We start from the raw sequence: 20,068 nt of genomic DNA on the forward strand, positions 1-20,068 counted from the left end.
CAGAGTTCGTTTAGTCATTCATGGGATGTGGGCATTACAGGCTGGTTCTGCATTTATTGCCCATCCCTAGTTGCCCTTGAGAAGGTGGTAGGTCTTGCTAAATAAATTTTAAAAATCTCCCAATCTCTGTTTTGACATTTTCAATTAGCCCTCAGTCTCTCAGCGGCATTTTGCGCAAGGAAAGACATCATTTCATTGGAAGCAATTCAGAGAAGGTTCACGAGGATGATCCCTGGGTTGGAGCAAAGGCTAAACAGGTTTGGATTGGGTAAGGGTACAAGATACTCATACAAGATTCTTAAGGGGCTTGACAGGGTAAATGCTGAGAGGGTGTTTCCCCTTGTGGAACACTCTGCGACCAGAGGGCATAGTCTGAGAATAAAGGGGTGCCAATTTATGGCTGAGAAGAAGAGGAATCTCTTCTCTCAAAGGATTGAGAGTTTTTGGAACTCCTTGCACAGAGAGCTGAGGGGGCAAATTTATTGTGCATTTTAAGGCTGAGAGAGATAGCTTCTTGATCAGTCAGGGAATCGAGGCTCACAGGGAAGATTAGATTAAATTAGATTAGATTACATTACATTACATTACAGTGTGGAAACAGGCCCTTCGGCCCAACAAGTCCACACCTCCCCGCCGAAGCACAAACCACCCATGCCCCTACATTTACCCCTTACCTAACACTACGAGCAATTTAGCATGGCCAATTAACCTGACCTGCACATCTTTGGACTGTGGGAGGAAACCGGAGCACCCGGAGGAAACCCACGCAGACACGGGGAGAACGTGCAAACTCCACACAGTCAGTCGCCTGAGGCGGGAATTGAACCCGGGTCTCAGGCGCTGTGAGGCAGCAGTGCTGACCACTGTGCCACCGTGCCGCCCACTAAAGGGCAGGGCACAAAAGGGAAAGGGGAGGAAAGTGGATGTGAGGAGTGTCGGATCAGTCATGATCCTATTGAATAGTGGAGGAGACTTGAGGGGCCAAATGGGGATTAAGAGTTACGTGGAGAAAACGGAAGAACGGGGTTAAGAAACTTATCAGCCACGATTGAATGGTGGGGCGGACTTGATGGACTAAATGGCCTAATTTCTGCTCCTATGTCTTATGGTCTACTCCTGTTCCTACTTAAGAGTCATAGAGTCATAGAGATGTACAGCACAGAAACAGACCCTTCGGTCCAACTCGTCCATGCCAACCAGATATCCTAACCTAATCTCGTCCCACTTGCCAGCACCCAGCCCATATCCCTCCAAACCCTTCCTATTCATATACCCATCCAAATGCCTTTTAAATGTTGCAATTGTACCAGCCTCCACCACTTCCTCTGGCAGCTCATTCCATACACGTACCACCCTGTGTGAAATAGTTGCCCCTTAGGTCTCTTTTATATCTTTCCCCTCTCACCCTAAACCTATGCCCTCTAGTTCTGAACTCCCCCCACCCTAGGGAAAAGACTTTGTCTATTTACCCTATCCATGCCCTTCATGATTTTATAAACCTCTATAAGGTCACCCCTCAACCTCCGACGCTCCAGGGAAAACAGCCCCAGCCTGTTCAGCCTCTCCCTATAGCTCAAATCCTCCAACCTTGGCAACATCCTTGTAAATCTTTTCTGAATCTTTTCACATTTTGCAACATCCTTCCGATAGGAAGGAGACCAGAAATGCACTCAATATTCCAAAAGTAGCCGAACCGATGTCCTGTACAGCCACAACATGACCTCCCAACTCCTGTACTCAATACTCTGAACAATAAAGGAAAACATATCAAACGCCGCCTTCACTATCTATCTACCTGCGACTCCACTTTCAAGGAGCTATGAACCTGCACTCCAAGGTCTATTTGTTCAGCAACACTCCCTAGGACCTTACCATTAAGTGGATAAATCTTGCTAAGATTTGCTTCTCCAAAATGCAGCTCCTCACATTTATCTGAATTAAACTCCATCTGCCACTTCTCAGCCCACTGACCCATCTAATCAAGATCCCATTGTAATCTGAGGTAACTTTCTTTGCTGTCCACTACACCTCCAATTTTGGTGTCATCTACAAACTTACTAACTACGTGGATACCCCTTATGTTCACATCCAAATCATTTGTATAAATGACGAAAAGCAGTGGACCCAGCACCGATCCTTGTGGCACTCCACTGGTCACAGGCCTCCCGTCTGAAATGCAACCCTCCACCACCACCCTCTGTCTTCAACCTTTGAGCCAGTTCTGTATCCAAACGGCTGGTTCTCCCTATTCTTATGATCTTTCGGTCCAAGTGAGCACCAGACTTTCACTGGAATGAGTGTAAGTAAAATGCTGCTGATGCTGGGGACTAGACATTAAAAACAGAGCCCTTGGCAATATTCATGGGGACAGCAACAAGAATTAATGTTTCCAGTAGTCATGAAGGGAATTACTTTCTGAATGGCCCAGCTCTCACTTTAATGTTAGGTCACCTTGTTTGAAACACCCATGAGGATGAATAGTTTCTAACTTATTTACCCTCACAATGGTTTCAATCACCATAACATGTCAATTCGATCACCCCTTCATCTATACCTAAGGGACTGCAAGCCTGTGGTTCAGCAGGTCAGAGGGGCTGAATGTATGACTGTGTTCTGAGGATTGGGGAAGAGTACAGGGTATCACCCAGGGGTTGCTTCTTTTTGTCCATCCAGTACCTTTCTTGCACCAAGAGCTTTTAGTCATGCTTATCTGTATTGGTCAGTGCATTGAGTATACGAGTTGGGAGGTCATGGTGATGTTGTGAAACTTGAAAGGGTTCAGAACAGATTTACAAGGATGTTGCCAGGGTTGGAGGATTTGAACTACAGGGAGAGGCTGAACAGGCTGGGGCTGTTTTCTTTGGACCGTCGGAGACTGAGGGGTGACCTTATAGAGGTTTATAAAATCATGAGGGTCATGGATTGGATAAATAGACAAAGTATTTTCCCTGGGGTGGGGGAGTCCAAAACTAGAGGGCATAGGTTTAGGGTGAGAGGGGCAAGATACAAAAGGGACCTAATGAGCATCTTTTTCATGCGGAGGGTGGTGTTAGATGGAATGAGCTGCCAGAGGAAGTGATGGAGGCTCGTACAATTACAGCATTTAAAAGGTATCTGGATGGTTATGTGAATAGAAAGGGTTTAGAGAGATATGGGCTGGGTGCTCGCAAACGGGTCTAGATTAGGTTAAGATATCTGGTCGGCATGGTTGAGTTGGACCGAACGGTCTGTTTCCATGCCGTACATCTCTATGACTATGACTATGACTATGACTATGACTTTAAGAGCATCCCACCCACACCCACCTCCCCTCCTTATTGCTCTACATTTCCCTGACTAATGTACCTAACCTACACATCCCTGAACACAATGGGCAATTCTTTTATAGAATCCAGGCAGTCACAGTGCGAAGCAACATCATCGTTGAACCGAGTCTCATGCCCTAGCAGTATATTAATAAGATGAAGGAAGTGAATGTACTATCACTAAGTTTGTGGGAAGAAAAATGGTGAGGATGACATAAAGAGTCAGCAGAGGGATATAGATAGGTCAAGTGAGTGAGTAAAAACTTGGCAGATGGAAAATAATGTGGGGAAATGTGAGGTTATGCACTTAGGCAAGAAGAATGGAGGAGCTGAATATTATTTAAATGGAGAAAACAATGTAGCAGAGGAATTTAGTTGGGGGGAGTGTCCCCATCTCTGAATCACAAAAGGCTAGCATCCAAGTTCAGTCAGTAATAGAGAGGGCCAATGGAATGTTAGCATATATTTCAAAGGGAATGAAGTATAAAAGTAGGGAGCTTTTCTAAGACTGTGCAAGGCTGAAACTTTATTGCTGGAACAGCACAGCAGGTCAGGCAGCATCTAGGGAACAGAAGATTCGATGTTTCGGGCACATGCCCTTCTTCTTCTGTTCCCTAGATGCTGCCTGACCTGCTGTGCTGTTCCAGCAATAAAGTTTCAGCTTTGATCTCCAGCGTCTGCAGACCTCACTTTCTCCTCTAAGACTGTACAAGGCACTAGTCAGACCACAGCTGGAGTTCAGTGAACAGTTTTGGGCCCCTTACCTTAGGAAAGATGTACCAGCATTAGAGGCAGTCGAGTGAAATTTTTCTAGGCTAGTGCCAGGTAATGACAGGTTGAGTAAGTTGTACTCAGTGGAATTTAGAAGGATGAGAGACTGACCTTGTTAAGACATGTAGTGGAGCATTCTTGAGGACTTGATAGGGAGGTGCAGGAATGTTGTATCCCATGTTGAAGGATTTAGGACTAGAGGGCATAATTTCAATCTAAGTTGTTGCACATTTAAGATACAGATGGAGAGGGGTTTTTTTCTCTCAGAGAGTAGTGAATCTATGAAATTCTTTTTGGCAGAAGGTCGTTAAGTATATTGAAGGCTGAGATAGACAGATTTTTAATCAGTAAGGGAATCGAGGGTGACAGGGAAAAGGCAGAAAAGTGAAGTTGATGATGATCAGATCAATGACTCCATTGTATGATGAAGAGAACTCAATGGTTTCAGCTCCTGCATCTTATGGTCCTAGAGTCATAGAGATGTACAGCAGGGAAACAGACCTTCGGTCCAACTCATGCATGCCGACCAGACCTTATCTATTTAGTCTATCCATTCCCCTCATGATTTTATAAACCTCTATAAGGTCACCCCTCAGCCTCCGACACTCCAGGGAAAACAGCTCCAGCCTATTCAACCTCTCCCTATAGCTCAAATCCTCCAACTCTGGCAACATCTTTGCAAATCTTTTCTGAATCCTTTCAAATTTCACGACATCCTTTTGGTGGAAAGGAGACCATGCAATATTCCAAAAAACATTTTTTTGGGGGTCGGTGAGGACTTGTTGGACTAGGAGGCCTGTTTCCATACTATAGGGATTCTATGATTCTACGAACACAATGCAGCTGCCTGTACCAGATATGTTACCAGATGAGTAATCTATAGGCCTGAATAATACCCTTGTTTTGGGGGTGGGGTTGATGGTTGGGCAATTTACACTATTTTCTGTGCACACACACTGGATGTAAAGAGGCTGCTTTGTGTGTGCCCAGGGTGGGGTGTTCTGTGTTGCTGTGTGTGTGGCCGCTGAAGGAAACACTGACCTGGTTTAATGATCTGAGAACGGAGTTTCAAATCTCAGCACCACAGCTGGAGAATTGAAATTCTATCAATTAACCTAATCAGGCGTTAAAAAAAAGCAGAAGGTGATGGCTTTGGAGAAAAGCATTTCTTTCCGTTCTGTCCTTGCCAATTTGTTAGGGAGCTCTGCTGTCAAATTGCCAAATACGACGTCAGCAACAGTGACAATTGCAAAGCCTGTCACAAAATGTTCTACGTTGTACTTTTCCAAATCCTTTGCCTATTTCCATCAAGTCATTAAAGGAGATCTATATTCTGTGGTGTTTAGAAGGATAAGACGCAATCTCATTGAAACATAGAAAATTCTGAAGGGACACATTAAGGTAGAGCAGGACTTCCCAAAGTTGGCAGGTGGGATGGAGGGAGGTGAGGTTGAAATTTCCAGCTCAGAGGCAGCGATGGATAGTCCCCAGAGCTGCAGTCCCCACTCCCAGAGTTGGAAAACGTTTAGAAAGCAGGAAAGTGGAGTCACGGGGAGACAAGGTGGTGAAGACAACATCCGGTACACGTGCTTTCATTGGCCAGTGCACTGAGTATAGGAGTTGGGAGGTCATGTTGCAGCTGTCCAGGATACTGGTGAGACCAGTTTTAGAATACTGCATTCAATTCTGGTCTCCCTCCTATCGGAAAGATGTTGCGAAACTAGACAGGGCTTGGAAAAGATTTACAAGGAGGTTGCCAGGGTTGGAGGGTTTAAACTATGGGAAAGGCTGAATAGGCTGGGGCTGTTTTCCCTGGAGTGTCAGAGGTTGACGGAAGTGAGCTTATAGAGGTTTGTAAAATCAAGAGGGGCATGGATAGGGTGAACAGCAAAGATCTTTTCCCCAGGGTAGGGGAGTCCAAAATTAGAGGGCATAGGTTTAAGATGAAAGGGGAAAGATTTAAAAGAGACCCGAGAGGTACCTTTTTCACGCAGGGGGTAGTGTGTGTATGGAATGAGCTGGCAGAGGAAGTGGTGTGGAAGTGGGTACAGTTACAACATTTAAAAGGCATCTGGGTGGGTATATGAATGGAAAAGGTTTAGAGGGATATGGGCTAAATTATGGCAAATGGGACTAGATTAATTTAAGATATCTGGTCGGCATGGACAAGTTGGACCAAAGGGTCTGTTTCGGTGCTATATAGCTCTATGACTCTATGGCATTTAGGGAGACACTGGTTGTTTTTAATGGTTGGAGAATCTCAAACCTGGAGGCACAGTCTTAGGATGTCACCTGATACTTTAAAGTTGAGATTAGGAGAAATTAGGTTGTGAATCTATAGCATTCTCTGCCACAGAGGTTTGTGAGTGCTCCATCACTTGAATACACTTAATAGAAACGTAGAAAGTAGGAGCAGGCATAGGACATATTGAACATTCCGATCTGCTCCACCATTCAATATTATCATACCTGATCATCTAACCCAATATCCTGTTCCCACCTTCTTCCCATAACCTGCGATCCCTTTGGCCCTGAGAACTAGATATAACTCCTATTTGGGAAAGTTCAATCTTTTGGCCTCAACTGTTTTCTATGGCAGAGAAATCCACAAGTTCCCCACTCTCTGAGTGAAGAAATTTCTCCTCATCTCAGTCTTAAATGGCCCACCTTGGTCCATTCCTTAGACTATGACCATTGGTTCTGGAACACTTGGCTCCCTATCAATGGGAATATCCTTCCTACGTTTACCCCATCCTGTTAGAATTTTGTAATTTTCTATTGAAATCCCCCACCCCGCTCCATTATTCTTCTAAACTCCTGTGATTATAGTCCTGACCGATCCAATTAAGGCAGGATTGGCAAGATTTTTGGTCTCTTTGGGAAATTGAGGGATATGAGGAGTGGGCAGGAAAGTGGAGTTGAAACCTGGGATCAGCCCTGGTGGAACTGAAATGATGGAGCAAACTCAATGGGTCAAGTGGTCTACTCCTGCTACTGAGGCGGCCATTTGGTCGATTTAGCCCATGTTGGCTTTAACATTTTCTCACCAAATCAATCTCGCTCTCCCAAAGCCACTCTATTTTACTTTTCCTTTTCAAAGGATATTTGAGACTGAAATAGACAGATTTTTTTTAATTTTTAGGGAACCAAGGGTTACGAGGAAGAGACAGAAAAGTGGAGTTTGAGGGTTATCAGATCAATCATGATCTCATTGAGTAATGAGGCAGATCTGATGGGCTGAACGGCCTACTTCTGTTCCGATGTATTAAGGGGAGGCTGTGGCATTGCGGACAAATAATCCAGAGTCACACATCAACATAGCAGGCGTATGATTTCAAATCCCAACAAGGAAACATTTTTCAGGACTGTGAAAAGGGGGAATGCAATTAATTGACAAGTCTCTCAGAGTTATCACTGACTCAATGGATTGAATGGCCTCTGTTGGTGCACTGAGATTTCAGGTGCACTGAGATTTCAAGAGCACTGGTGCATGAATTTGAGAGATTGGAAGATTGGCAGAAAAGATGGGTCTTGACTGTAAAAAGCTGCATATCTTGTTGTCAGATTTAGTACTGGTTAAAGGTCCAGCAATTTTGGAAGTTACAGATGTATCTTGCCTGACTTACAATTATAATTTGTGGGGATGCTTCAAGAACATTACACAGCTTTACTTGGAAGGGTTCATTATTCAAAGACAATCTTCGACTAATATTAGGAGAAGACTCAGAATGCATGTTGATAAGATCACAGAAAGTACTTCCACCCTCAAAGATAAAAGTGGAAAATATGTTCGCTACAGGGTCATGTCTCCATGACAACAGAGAAGCAGCTCGATCCATGGAAACCCAATTGGTGATTGAGGACTGCTGCATAGCTGATTTTTAATTGGATTTAGCCACAGGTCAGCCATCAATTCAGAAAATTCAATCTCATCAGGACTTGCACCCAGCACGCTGGTGACTTGTTACGTTGTGCTAAAGTTATTAAGTTTATAAGATGATCCTAATTTTGGACTGTAGGTTTAAATAAAGTGTAAAAGAAGGAGGTCACTTAGGAAGGGAAACATAGAAAGAATATTGGAACAGGAGTAGGCCTTTCAGTCTCTCAAGCCTGTTCCACACTTAATGGGATCACGGCTGACCTGTAACCTAACTCCATATACCTGCCTTTGACCCACCTCCCTTCACTTAACAAAAAACATTATCTCAGATTTAAAACTAACAACTGATCTGGCATTCACTGCTGCTTAAGAAACAGAGTTCCAAATCTCTTTGTGTGAAGAAGTGCTTCCTATCATCTTTCCTGAACGGCCTTGACCTAATTCTCAGACAATGTCTGGAATACCCAATCAGTTTATCTTTATCTACCGTCTTTTCCTGTTAATATCTTGAAGACATTGATCAGATCACCCCTTAACCTTCTAAATTCTAGAGAAGGCAGGCACTTGTATAATCTGTTCTGCAGTTAGTATAACAGTTAACCTCGGTGATATAATCGCTGGGGATCAAACTATAAGACCCCCTGAAGTAGGAGCAGATGCAAGCCATTCAGCCCATCGAGTCTGCTTTGCCATTCAATGAGACCATGGCTGGTTGATCACCTGCAACTCCACTTTTCTGCCTTTTCCCCATAACCCTTGATTCCCTTACTGACTAAAAATCAGCCTTGAATATACTTAGTGACCCAGCTTTGACAGCTCTCTGTGGTAAAGCATTCCACAGATTCACGCTCCTCTGAGAGAAGAAATTCTTCCTCAGCTCTGTCTTAAATGTGTGACCCCTTACTCTGATGTGGAGGTGCCAATGTTGGACAAGGTCAAAAATCACATGACACCAAGTTATAGTCCAATAGGTTTATTTGAAAACACTAGCTTTCGGAGCACTGCTCCTTTATTAAGAGAAGAACAGCCCTCCGAAAGTTAGTGTTTTCAAATAAACCCATTGGACTATAACCTGGTGTTGTGTGATTTTTGACCATACTCTGAGATGATGCCTTCTAGTCCCAACAACCTCTCCACGTCTATCCTCTCAAGACCCCTATGAGTCTTGTAAGAATCAAAGCAAGGCTTAGATTGTTTTATTGAGACGATGGTGCAAGGGATTTACACTGATCGCCAATGGTAGCAGCCTCTGAATTTGAAAAGAGCAGACTCAGTGTCTGTCAAAATCACAGAACGTGTTGTAGGTATCAGGTTATAAAGAGCTATGTTGCAAAGTGCTTATGATTTCTAAACTAAAAAGGAGTTGGGGTGAAGCGTATCCACCAGGAGGGAAGGTTAATGTGTTTCACATTGCCACGAGGAAGTGGGGGAGCAAGTTATTTTTAAGATCTCATTTGTTATGATCCTAGCAGATGTTGCGAATGGACAAATCACATCCCAGACAGGAACTGGGCTTGATAGATCATAGTTTAATTTGTTTTGGTTTCCATAAAGTGGTCTCTCACTGAAATACAAACATACAATGCTGCAGATTTTGCTTTAATGATAAAACAAAATATTAAAGGTTACAAGCTTAGTGTGGGAAAATGTGATTGGTACTTTTTTATGGGGTTGAGCACTTTTGGCAGTAGAGTCTCATTAGGCTGAAGGACCTCTACTGTCCTGTATGATTCTATGAATTCTATTCTTTTCATTACAAAAGGAAAGCAGCTCCAATAGAACAGTCCAAACTAGCTGCTGATAATACAAAGTGTAAAGGCTGTTCTTTTCACTGTGTTTTTGATTGAAGACTGAAATGGGGAAAAGAATTGTTTAAAAATTGAAGGTAAATAGCAAGTTTTTGAAAGCAAGTAACCTGACACCCCAAGTCAAACAGTGTAAAAAAGGGCCCCTAGCTCACTGAGTCTGCACTCATGTTCATCCCATCACAGGTACTAGTTACAAAGCTGCAGCTTCAAACTGTAGTAAATAGCTTGTAGCTGAGCTTTAGCTTTGAGCTGTGTACAATTAGAGATTTGGCCCGCAACAAATAGATGATTGGTCTGTGGTTTGGTGCCCTAGTTATCAACAACATAGGCCTCTTGCCTGTCAACAACTACGTGAATGTCTGCATTCTTGTATGGGAATGACATGACAGACTTCCATCGGTCAGAACAAAACTAGCAACGAGTAAGAAAAACTACAAATGCCGAGAGCTACAATTAGATTAGATTCCCCACAGTATGAAAACAGGCCCTTCAGCCCAACAAGTCCACACCGACCCTCCAAAGAGTAACCCACCCAGACCCATTCCCCTACCCTACATTTCCCTCTGACTGATGTACCTAACACAATGGGCAATTTGGCATGGCCAATTCACCTGGCTTGCACGCCTTTGGACTGTTGGAGGAAACCGGAGCACCCGAAGAAAACCCACACAGACACGGGGAGAACGTGCAAACTCCACACAGACAGTCACCTGAGGCAGGAATCGAACCCGGGTCCCTGGTGCTGTGAGGCAGCAGTGCTAACCACTGAGCCACCAGAATCACTTTTCTCAACGAAAGTGGAGGTGATTGGGTGAAATCACTCAGGAAAAAACTGCAAATTGGTTCAGACTGGTTACTTTCTCTCACACACACATGCACACTGCATGTGCTGTTTTTTGCATTAAACTGATTGTTTGCTGTGAAGTGAGGACTGCAGATGCTGAAGTACCAGACCCCTCCGACGTGGTCGACGACGCTCTCCACCGCATCTCCTCCACTTCCCGCACCTCCGCCCTTGAACCCCGCCCCTCCAATCGCCACCAGGACAGAACCCCACTGGTCTTCACCTTCCACCCCACCAACCTCCGGATACATCCTATCATCCTCCGTCATTTCCGCTACCTCCAGACAGACCCTACCACCAGGGATATATTTCCCTCTCCTATCAGCATTCAGGAGAGACCACTCCCTCCGCGACTCCCTCGTCAGATCCACACCCCCCACCAACCCAACCTCCACTCCCGGCACCTTCCCCTGCAACCGCAAGAAGTGCAAAACTTGCACCCACATCGCCCCCCTCACCTCCCTCCAAGGCCCCAATAGATCCTTCTATATCCGTCACAAATTCACCTGCACCTCCACACACATCATTTACTGTATCCGCTGCACCCGATGTGGTCTCCTCGACATTGAGGAGACAGGCCACCTACTTGCGGAACGTTTCAGGGAACACCTATGTGACACCCGCACCAACCAACCCAACCACCCCATGGCTTAACCCCTTTGATCCCCTCCCACTCTGCCAAGGACATGCAGGTCCTTGGCCTCCTCCATCGCCAGACCCTGGCCACACGATGCCTGGAGGAAGAGCGCCTCATATTCCGTCTAGGAACCCTCCCCAACCACAAGGGATGAATGTAGATTTCTCCAGCTTCCTCATTTCCCCTCCCCTCACCTTATCTCAGTCCCAACCCTCGGATTCAGCACCGCCCTCTTGACCTGCAATCTTCTTCCCGACCTCTCCGCCCCCACCCCCTCTCCGGCCTATCACCCTCACCCTCACCTCCTTCCACCTATTGTATTCCCAGCGCCCCTCCCCCAAATTCCCTCCCCCCTACCTTTTATCTCAGCCCGCTTGGCACACCAGCCTCATTCCTGAAGAAAGGCTTATGCCCGAAACAACGATTCTCCTGCTCCTCGGATGCTGCCTGGCCTGCTGTGTTTTTCCAGCACCACATTTTTCAACTGTGTTTGCTGTGATATAGACTATTTGTTGTGAGGGATACAGGGATAGCGTGGGATAATGGTGCTGAAACAAGATCAAAGGATGATCTCATTCAATGGCAGAGTGAGCCCAAAGGGCTGAATGGTCTCCTCATTAGTTTCTCATGAGTCCTATTGTAAATCCCTGCCTGACAAAGCACGGTCAGCAAAAACTTGCAACAGTGAGTGAAATACTCAGACTGCAATTGCCCAACTAAACAACTAACCCTTCAGTGCTATCACTGAGTACTAAATGGTAATTAAGGTCAGATGTAACTTACCAAAAGAATGAAGACAGCCAAGGTTGTTTCTGTGCAGTAGCGATGGCATATGGTAGAGAGCCCCCGGCTAATAAACAGAAGGGAGTCTATTAGAAGTGAAGCTTTATAACAGGGTCAAAGGGTTAAGAATTTCTTTTTAAAGTGTGTATAAATATCTATATGATCTAGTTTATATGCAATAGTATGACTTTTACAGACAAAAGCAATTCAGTTTACCATTCTTATAAAATATCATACAACAGGTCTACAATGACAACTTGCATTTATTTAGCACTATTAACATAGTAAAACACTCCAAGCAACGTCACAGAGGAGTTTTATACATAATCGGATATGATAACACGTAAGGAGATATTATCATGCACCCACGCAGCAAGAGAAAGTGGAGAATCTACCTGGGTACCCCTCTAAACTTGTTCTGACATTCTCAACAGTCGGATAAACCTATTGAAAGAGACCATGGTTAATACAGAATGAGATTCAAACACTTCACTTGTGTACTTGAATTAAATTTAAAACTGGCCATTAATAATAACTCATCTTCAACTGCTTCATCAATGACCTTCCTTCCATCATAATGCCACAACAGAGAATATTTGGTAATGTTCAGCACCATTTGCAACTCCTCAGATATTGAAATGGACTATATCCAAATACAGCAAGACCTGGACAATATCCAGGCTTGGGCTGACAAGTGGCAAGTAACATTTCCACCACACAAATGTCCAGGCGATGGCCATCTCAAACAAGAGAAAATCCAGCCATTACTCCTTGACATTCAATGGCATTAGCATTACTGAATCTCCCACTATCAAAATCCTTTGGGTTACCATTGATCAGAAGTTGAACTGGACTAGCCACAAAAATACAATGGCTACAAGAACAGATCAGAGGCTAGGAATCCTAAATCAAGTAACTCACTTCCTGACTCCCAATGCCTGTCCACCATCTACAAGGCACAAGACAGGAGTGTGATGTAATACTCCCCACTTCCCTGGGTAAACGCAGTTCCAACGATAAGAAACTTGACACCATCCATAACAAGGCAACTTTTTTGATTGGTATCACATTCATAAACATTCACTCCTTCCACCACCAATACTCTGTGCATCCTCTATAAGAGGCACTGCAGAAATTCACCAAGGCTCCTTAGACAGTACCTTTCCAACCCATAACCATTTCCATTTAGATGGACAAGGGCAGCAGATACCTGGGAACATCACCAGTTGTAAATTCCCCTCCAAATCACTTACCATCTTGACTTGGGTCAAAACATTGTTAATATATTTTTAAAAATTATTTTGATAGTGCAGAAAAGCAAATAAGTTATGTTGAACATTTGTAAAGTGCTGATTAGGCCTATTTCAGGATGCAGTATTCGATTCTGGGCTCCACAGTTTCAGAAGGATGTTTTGGCCTTAGAGAGAATGCAGGGTAGATTTACCAGAATGGGCCCCGGGGTGGGAGATTTCTGTGATGTGAAGAGACTGGGACTGTTCTTCCTTGGAGCTGGGAAATTAATGAGACAGTTGATAAGATTTGTTAAAAATCCTGAATGCTTTTGACAGAATTAATAAGAAGACATAGTTTCCATTGGCAGAAACACTGATAACCAGATTGAGTTATTTAACTGTCAAAAAAAGCAGAGGATATATTTTCTTATTAAGCAAATTGTTATGGCCTGGACTGTATTGCTTGGCAGTGGATTTAAAGAAAATTAGACAATTATTTGAATGAAAAATATTTACAGGGCTCTCGGATGAGGGATGGACAACAAAGGCTGCTAAGTCAGTGACGTGCCATGAGAGAATTTAAACATCAGCTCGATACCCACGAGCTAGCATTAGACTCAATGGGCAGAATGTCCTCCAATTCTATGAGTATACTCACCAAATGAAGAGGCACTTTCTGGTTGCTCTGGCATTTACCAAGCATTGAGAGGCTCTCCTTAAATTCTGAACACAGCCATTTTGTTTCATCAGCTCCCAAGGAGCCAATGCTGGAAAACTGGCCAATGAGGGGCCACGACTCTTGGTTCGTCACAGGTGATGCACAATTATTCAAGATCTATTGAGAAAATACAAAACAGGATCACAAGCAAACTTCTGGTGAGTAATCCAGTGGTAACGTCCCTGCAACATGTACAAGCAGTCTGTGTATTTATGGACTGTGAAATAGTGAGGATAATTGGCAAATCGCTAGGTAGAAAATAATTGGAATAGTTTTCCCAATGGGTTCAGTCATCATGAAACTGAATCATGTGAATCATGACCATCCTCATTCTAGAAAAAGTAAGGACACTCAAAACAGGAGCAGCAGTGTCCTCACTTGAAATTGTGGTTGCAATCCTGAAAATCACAACTTAAAGTGAAACAACCTTAAGTGAAGCATTGGTTCTCATAAGAGTCAATGTTAAAATTGGGGTTAGGTTCTGTAGATCGTCCTTTAGCAGAGAAATAAGTTAAAACATTAAACCTGGACCCAATAGGTTGAAATACAGTTTTATATTTAAGATAATGGATAAAAGAACAAGATGATCACGGGAGAGAGGGAATATAGTAAATTCCTACATCGGTACATGAAATAACACATAGTGATCACAGATTAACACACCATACACTGAGTAGTTAGGGTATGAAATGGACTGTCTGACAATGTCATACAGGCAGGTTTAACTGAGGGTTTCAAAAGGGCAGTGGGTGTTTTTATTGTGGATAGCAATGGGGTGCAGGATTATTATGGTGGAGGCGGCAGCTGTTTGGCCCATCATACCTACACTGGCCCTACTATGTAGTCCAACTCTATTATCTAGCACCAATCTCCTGCTTGTTTCCCATATCCTGATGCACCAGTGCTACCCAAAAAACATCCACTGCCTAACCAATATGCAAACAGGACTCAAAAATGGGTATGGATACAGGTTGCATGGAATTTGTCCAGCTAAATCCTCACATTGCATGTCTAGGCTCTGGAGATGGGACATAGCAGATTTGTTAAAATGGGAGCAAGGATGAGACACTGGAGAAGCTGGGGTTGTTCTCCTTAGAGTGGAGAGAGTGAGGTCTGCAGATGCTGGAGATCAGAGCTGGAAATGTGTTGCTGGAAAGGCGCAGTAGGTCAGGCAGCATCCAGGGAACAGGAGAATCAACGTTTCGGGCATAAGCCCTTCCTGAAGAAGGGCTTATGCACGAAACGTTGATTCTCCTGTTCCCTGGATGTTGCCTGACCTGCTGCGCCTTTCCAGCAACACATTTCCAGCTCCTTAGAGTGGAGAAGATTAAGGTAAATTTAATAAAGATGTCCAAAATCATCAATGGCTTTGATAGAACAGACACTCTTTGAAATGGAAGGAGGTTTGGTCAACAGAGGATTTATTTTGTATAAAAATTCACTGATGGCCAGCATTTATTGCCCATTCCCTGTTGCCCTTGTACTGACTTACTTGCGAGGCCATTTCAGACAGCAGTTAAGAGTCAACCACATTGCTAATGGTCTGGAGTCACATGTAGGCCAGACCAGGTAAGGATAGCAGATTTTCTTCACTAAAGGACATTAGTGAGCCAAATGGGCTTTTCCAACAATCAGCAATAGTCATCATTTGATTCAGAATTCTAGATTCTTTAAAAATTCAAATTCCACCATTTGCTGTGGTGGGATTCGAACCAGAGTCCCCAGAGCATTAGCAGAGTTTCTGAATAAATAATCAAGCAATAATACCGTTAGGTATTATATAAGGTAATGGATAAAAGAACCAGAAGATCTTGGGAGAGAGGGTATACAGTAAGTGTTCAATTAATTCAATGGCTCAATGATAGCTTTCAAAAAAAGGAAAGTATATAAGCATTGAGCTTAAAAGAAGTCTTCCGGTCAAGTGCCCAGTATAATGGTCCATTAGAACAACGTCTCACCAAGTGTGGAGTGAGCTCAATGTGTACCTCATTCTGCACTGGTCAATATCTTCACTCTCCATGGCTCAGGCTATGGCTCAGGTTGTTGCCTGAGGAATACTGAAAAGCAATACAGTCAGTGAGAGATTGTGGGGGGTGTGGGCAGGATAGGGAGAAAGGGAGGATGGGGCAAGTGAAGTCCGTCTACACAATCACACTTACAAAAAACAAATTCATTCATGGGATGTAGGTGTCACTGGCTAGGCCAGCATTTATTGCCCAGCCTTAATTGGCCAGATAGCAGATAAGAGTCAACCACATTACTGTGGGTCTGGAGTCACATGGAGGCCAGACCAGGTAAGGATGGCAGATTTCCTTCCCTAAAGGAAGATTGTAAATCAAATGGGTTTTTAACGATAATTGACAAGGGTTTCACGGTTATTTGGAGATTCTTTATTCCAGACTGTTATTTTATTCAAATGTCACCACCTGATTTGAACTCAGGTGAATCCTGAGGTTCTGGATTGCGAATTGAGCGACATTGCCACCATGGTACCACTGCGTCCACAGATGGACCACCCCTCACTGCCCTTGCGAAAGGGTTTGCAAGCCTGCTTTTTGGATCCGAGGTACACTCAGGGTGCTGTTTGGGGAGGGAGTGCCAGGGCTTTGAGGTGCAGAGAAGGTTGCAAGAAAACACATCCTGCTGATGGCAAACAATGAAGCCGCACTGCTCTGAAAAGTTCTATTAAATGGCTACAAAGGGGTGGCACGGTGACTCAGTGGTTAGCACTGTTGCCTCACAGCACCATGGCGCCTTGTTCGATTCCAGTCTCAGGTGACTGTCTGTGTGGAATTTGCACATTTTCCCCGTGTCTGCGTGGGTTTCCTCCCACAGTCCAAAGATGTGCAGGTTGGGGTGAATTGGCCGTGCTAAATTGCCCGTAGTGTTCGGTGCATTAGTCAGAGGGAAATGGGTCTGGGTGGGTTACTCTTTGGAGGGTCGGTGTGGAATTGTTGGGCTGAAGGGCCTGTTTCCACACTGTAGGGAATCTAATCTAATCAAAAAAAAAGTGTTGTGGCAGCACTGGGCTGATGTGTTTGCATCCAAGTTATAATTGTTTAAGATTCAACAGTGTAGTAATTAATTATGAAATATTATGACTTGTTTAAAATGTCACATCAATGCGTGCCACTTATAATTCTTTTCAGCACACAGATGCTTACGGTTCTAAGAAGTATCGTTATTCAACTGTGCAAAGATAGTTCCCACAAGAGATATTTCTCTATGATTTTCAAGGCAAAGCTAGATTTACATACCTTGCCAAGTTTTAAGTGACCCCATTTTTGTTTCTCGTTACCTTGGTGACGGCCAGGAGTGGAACCAATGAGATAAACTCTGCCAAAAAAATAAGTTAATAATTAAATAATTACATGCAAACTGTTTTAAAACGAATGTGAATAGAAAGACAAAAGACTCGCACTTAAAGGGAGACCTTCACGTACCTTGGATGTCCAAGTACTTTTCAGCCCATTAAATATTTCCTGTAGGGTAATCATTGTTAAACTGTAGGAAATGCAAGGCAAGACCCCACGTGGTCAGGGATGTGGCTGGAGGATCAAACTCATTGGCCAGTCCAGGACTCCCAGAACCCATGACCAATGACATGGAATTTCCAAGGTGGATACTCATTTATGAGTGATTCCTGATGATGAATGACCAGATTACCTTCTTTTGTGACACTGGATGAAGGATAAATATTGGCCAGGACAATGAGGAGAACACAGGTGTCACAGAGGTTTCTTGTTTTGATCTCCTACCTGATTGGACAGACATAAACTCTATTTAGGTTGCATCCAAAATACAGCATGGATGGCACAGTGGTTAGCACTGCTGCCTCACAGCGCCAAAGACCCGGGTTCAATTCCCACCTCAGGTGACTCTCTGTACGGAGTTTGCACGTTCTCTCCATGTCTGCGTGGGCACCCTCCGGGTGCTCCGGTTTCCTCCCACAATCCAAAAACGTGCAGGTTAGGTGAAGTGGCCTTGCTAAATTGCCCACAGTGTTAGGTGAAGGGGTAAATGTAGGGGAATGGGTCTGGGTGGGTTACGCTTCGGTGGGTCGGTGTGGACTTGTTGGGCCGAAGGGCCTATTTCCACACTGTAAGTAATCTAATCTAATCTAACAGTAAGGCAGTTATCCCCATGTTCTGGTCCAACATTCATTCCCTCGATTAACTGAACCCAATTGGATTCCAAGCCTGATGGTGAAATCTAAAACTGGATACAAACCTATTTTTTCACTGTTTATTTACAGGCTGCCTTTAAATATTCAATATGATTTGAACAAAGTGAGAGAGTGGGCAAGGCATGGCAGATGAAGGATAAAATGTGAGGTTAGCCAAATGCTGATTATTATACGAATGGTGATAGACTCAGATAAAGGTGTGGTGCAACGAGACTTTTTTCTTTTACAACAATTGCTGGAAGTTAGCATTGCAGGTGCAGAAGGCGGTGAACAAGGCAAATGGTACACTGGCCTTCATAGTGAAAGGATTTGAGTTGAGGAGCTAGGATGTCCTGCTGCAATTGTACAGGGCCTTGGTGAGACTACACCTGGAGAACTGTGTGCAGTTTTGATCCCTTTATCGGAGGAAGAATGTTCTGGCTCTGGAGGGAGTGCGATAAAGGTTTACCAGATTGATTCCTGTGATGACGGGACTGGTGTATGAAGACAGACTGGATCAGTTTGTACCACCTCGACTTTGAAATATATCACTGTCCCTTCACTGTATTTGGGTCAAAGTTCTGGGGAATTCCCTTCCTAACAGCATTGCAGTTGTACTCATAACACATGGACTGCAGCAGTTCAAGAGGGTGAGCTCATCAATACCTTCTCAAGAACAAATAGGGACAGGCAATAAATGCTGGTCCAGACACTCATTTCATGAGTGAATAAAAAATAATTCACTGGAATTTAAAAGAACGAGAGGGCATCTCATAGAAACCTATAAAATTCTAACAGGAACACACAGGGGAAATGCAGGTAGTATGTTTTCAATAGCAGTGGAGTTCAAACCCAGGAGTCAGAGTCTGAGGATACAGGCTAGACTATTGAGTACTGAGATGACGAGAAATTGCTTCACCCATTGAGTGGGTGAAGAAGGGCTGAAGAAGGGCTTATGCCCGAAACGGGCGATTCTCCTGTTCCTTTGATGCTGCCTGACCTGCTGCGCTTTTCCAGCAACACATTTTTAAGCTCTGATCTCCAGCATCTGCAGTCCTCACTTTCTCCGAAGGAATGCTTTGCCAGAGGAAGCAGTTGAAGCAAAAACAGTGCATAATTTTAAGAAGAAGTGAGATATAGTTCTCGGGGTTAAAGTGATCAAAGTGTACGGGGAGAAAGCAAGCACTGTGTTGGATCATCAGCCATGATCACACTATACAGTGGAGCAGGCTGGAAGGGCTGAATGGCCAATCCATGCTCCTATTTTCTACGTTTCCATGTTTCATGGAATCTGAGCATTGCTGATTTTTTTTTGCATTCATTATCCATCCTTTAAAAAGGATGTGGTGAGCTACCATCTTGAATACTCTTATCCACCAACATTTCCTCTTTGTCAGTGCTCAATAAATATTTTCAAATCAATCTGTTCAAAGATGCTATTACATACCTCTGCAGGAGGTGGGGCTCGAACTCAGGTCTCCTGACTCAGTGGGAGGGTCATTACCACAGAACTACAAACGGACTATCCAGTCATCAAGTCATAGAGAGGTACTACACGGAAACAGACCCTTCGGTCCAACCCATCCATGCCGACCAGATATCCCAACCCAATCTAGTCCCATCTGCCAACACCTGGCCCATATCCCTCCAAACCCTTCCTATTCATATACCCATCCAAATGCCTCTTAAATGTTGCAATTGTACCAGCCTCCACCACTTCCCCTGGCAGCTCATTCCCTACATGTACCACCCTCTGAGTGAAAAAGTTGCCCTGTAAGTCTCTTTTATATCTTTCCCCCCTCACCCTAAACCATTAATGTTTTCATTGTAGGAGCTTACTATGCACAAATTAGCTGCCGTGTTTCTGATATTAAAAGTGAATGCACTTCAAATGTACTTCCATGGGCTTTGGAATGGCCGCAGGA

General features: G+C 44.0%; 1 protein-coding gene across 6 annotated transcripts in view; it reads right to left on the reverse strand.

Moving 5' to 3' along the window:
- tdp1 (tyrosyl-DNA phosphodiesterase 1) overlaps window positions 1-20,068 on the reverse strand; it is a 133,868-nt gene that overhangs the window by 60,824 nt on the left and 52,976 nt on the right. For all 6 annotated transcript variants that reach the window (XR_015757828.1, XR_015757826.1, XR_015757827.1 and 3 more), the window contains exons 9-12: window positions 17,236-17,314; window positions 13,919-14,095; window positions 12,424-12,472; window positions 12,029-12,095 (exon numbers count right to left, since the gene is read on the reverse strand). Coding sequence is in view for 3 of the 6 variants with exons in the window: in XM_043696957.2 (XP_043552892.2) it covers window positions 12,029-12,095; window positions 12,424-12,472; window positions 13,919-14,095; window positions 17,236-17,314 (372 nt within the window). In the remaining 3 variants the exon portion in view is untranslated. The remainder of the gene's footprint in view (window positions 1-12,028; window positions 12,096-12,423; window positions 12,473-13,918; window positions 14,096-17,235; window positions 17,315-20,068) is intronic.

Source organism: Chiloscyllium plagiosum, unplaced genomic scaffold (genome assembly GCF_037043375.1).
Source record: "Chiloscyllium plagiosum isolate Xiang-an unplaced genomic scaffold, Cpla_swu_hap1 HiC_scaffold_8, whole genome shotgun sequence".
NCBI lineage: Eukaryota > Metazoa > Chordata > Chondrichthyes > Orectolobiformes > Hemiscylliidae > Chiloscyllium > Chiloscyllium plagiosum.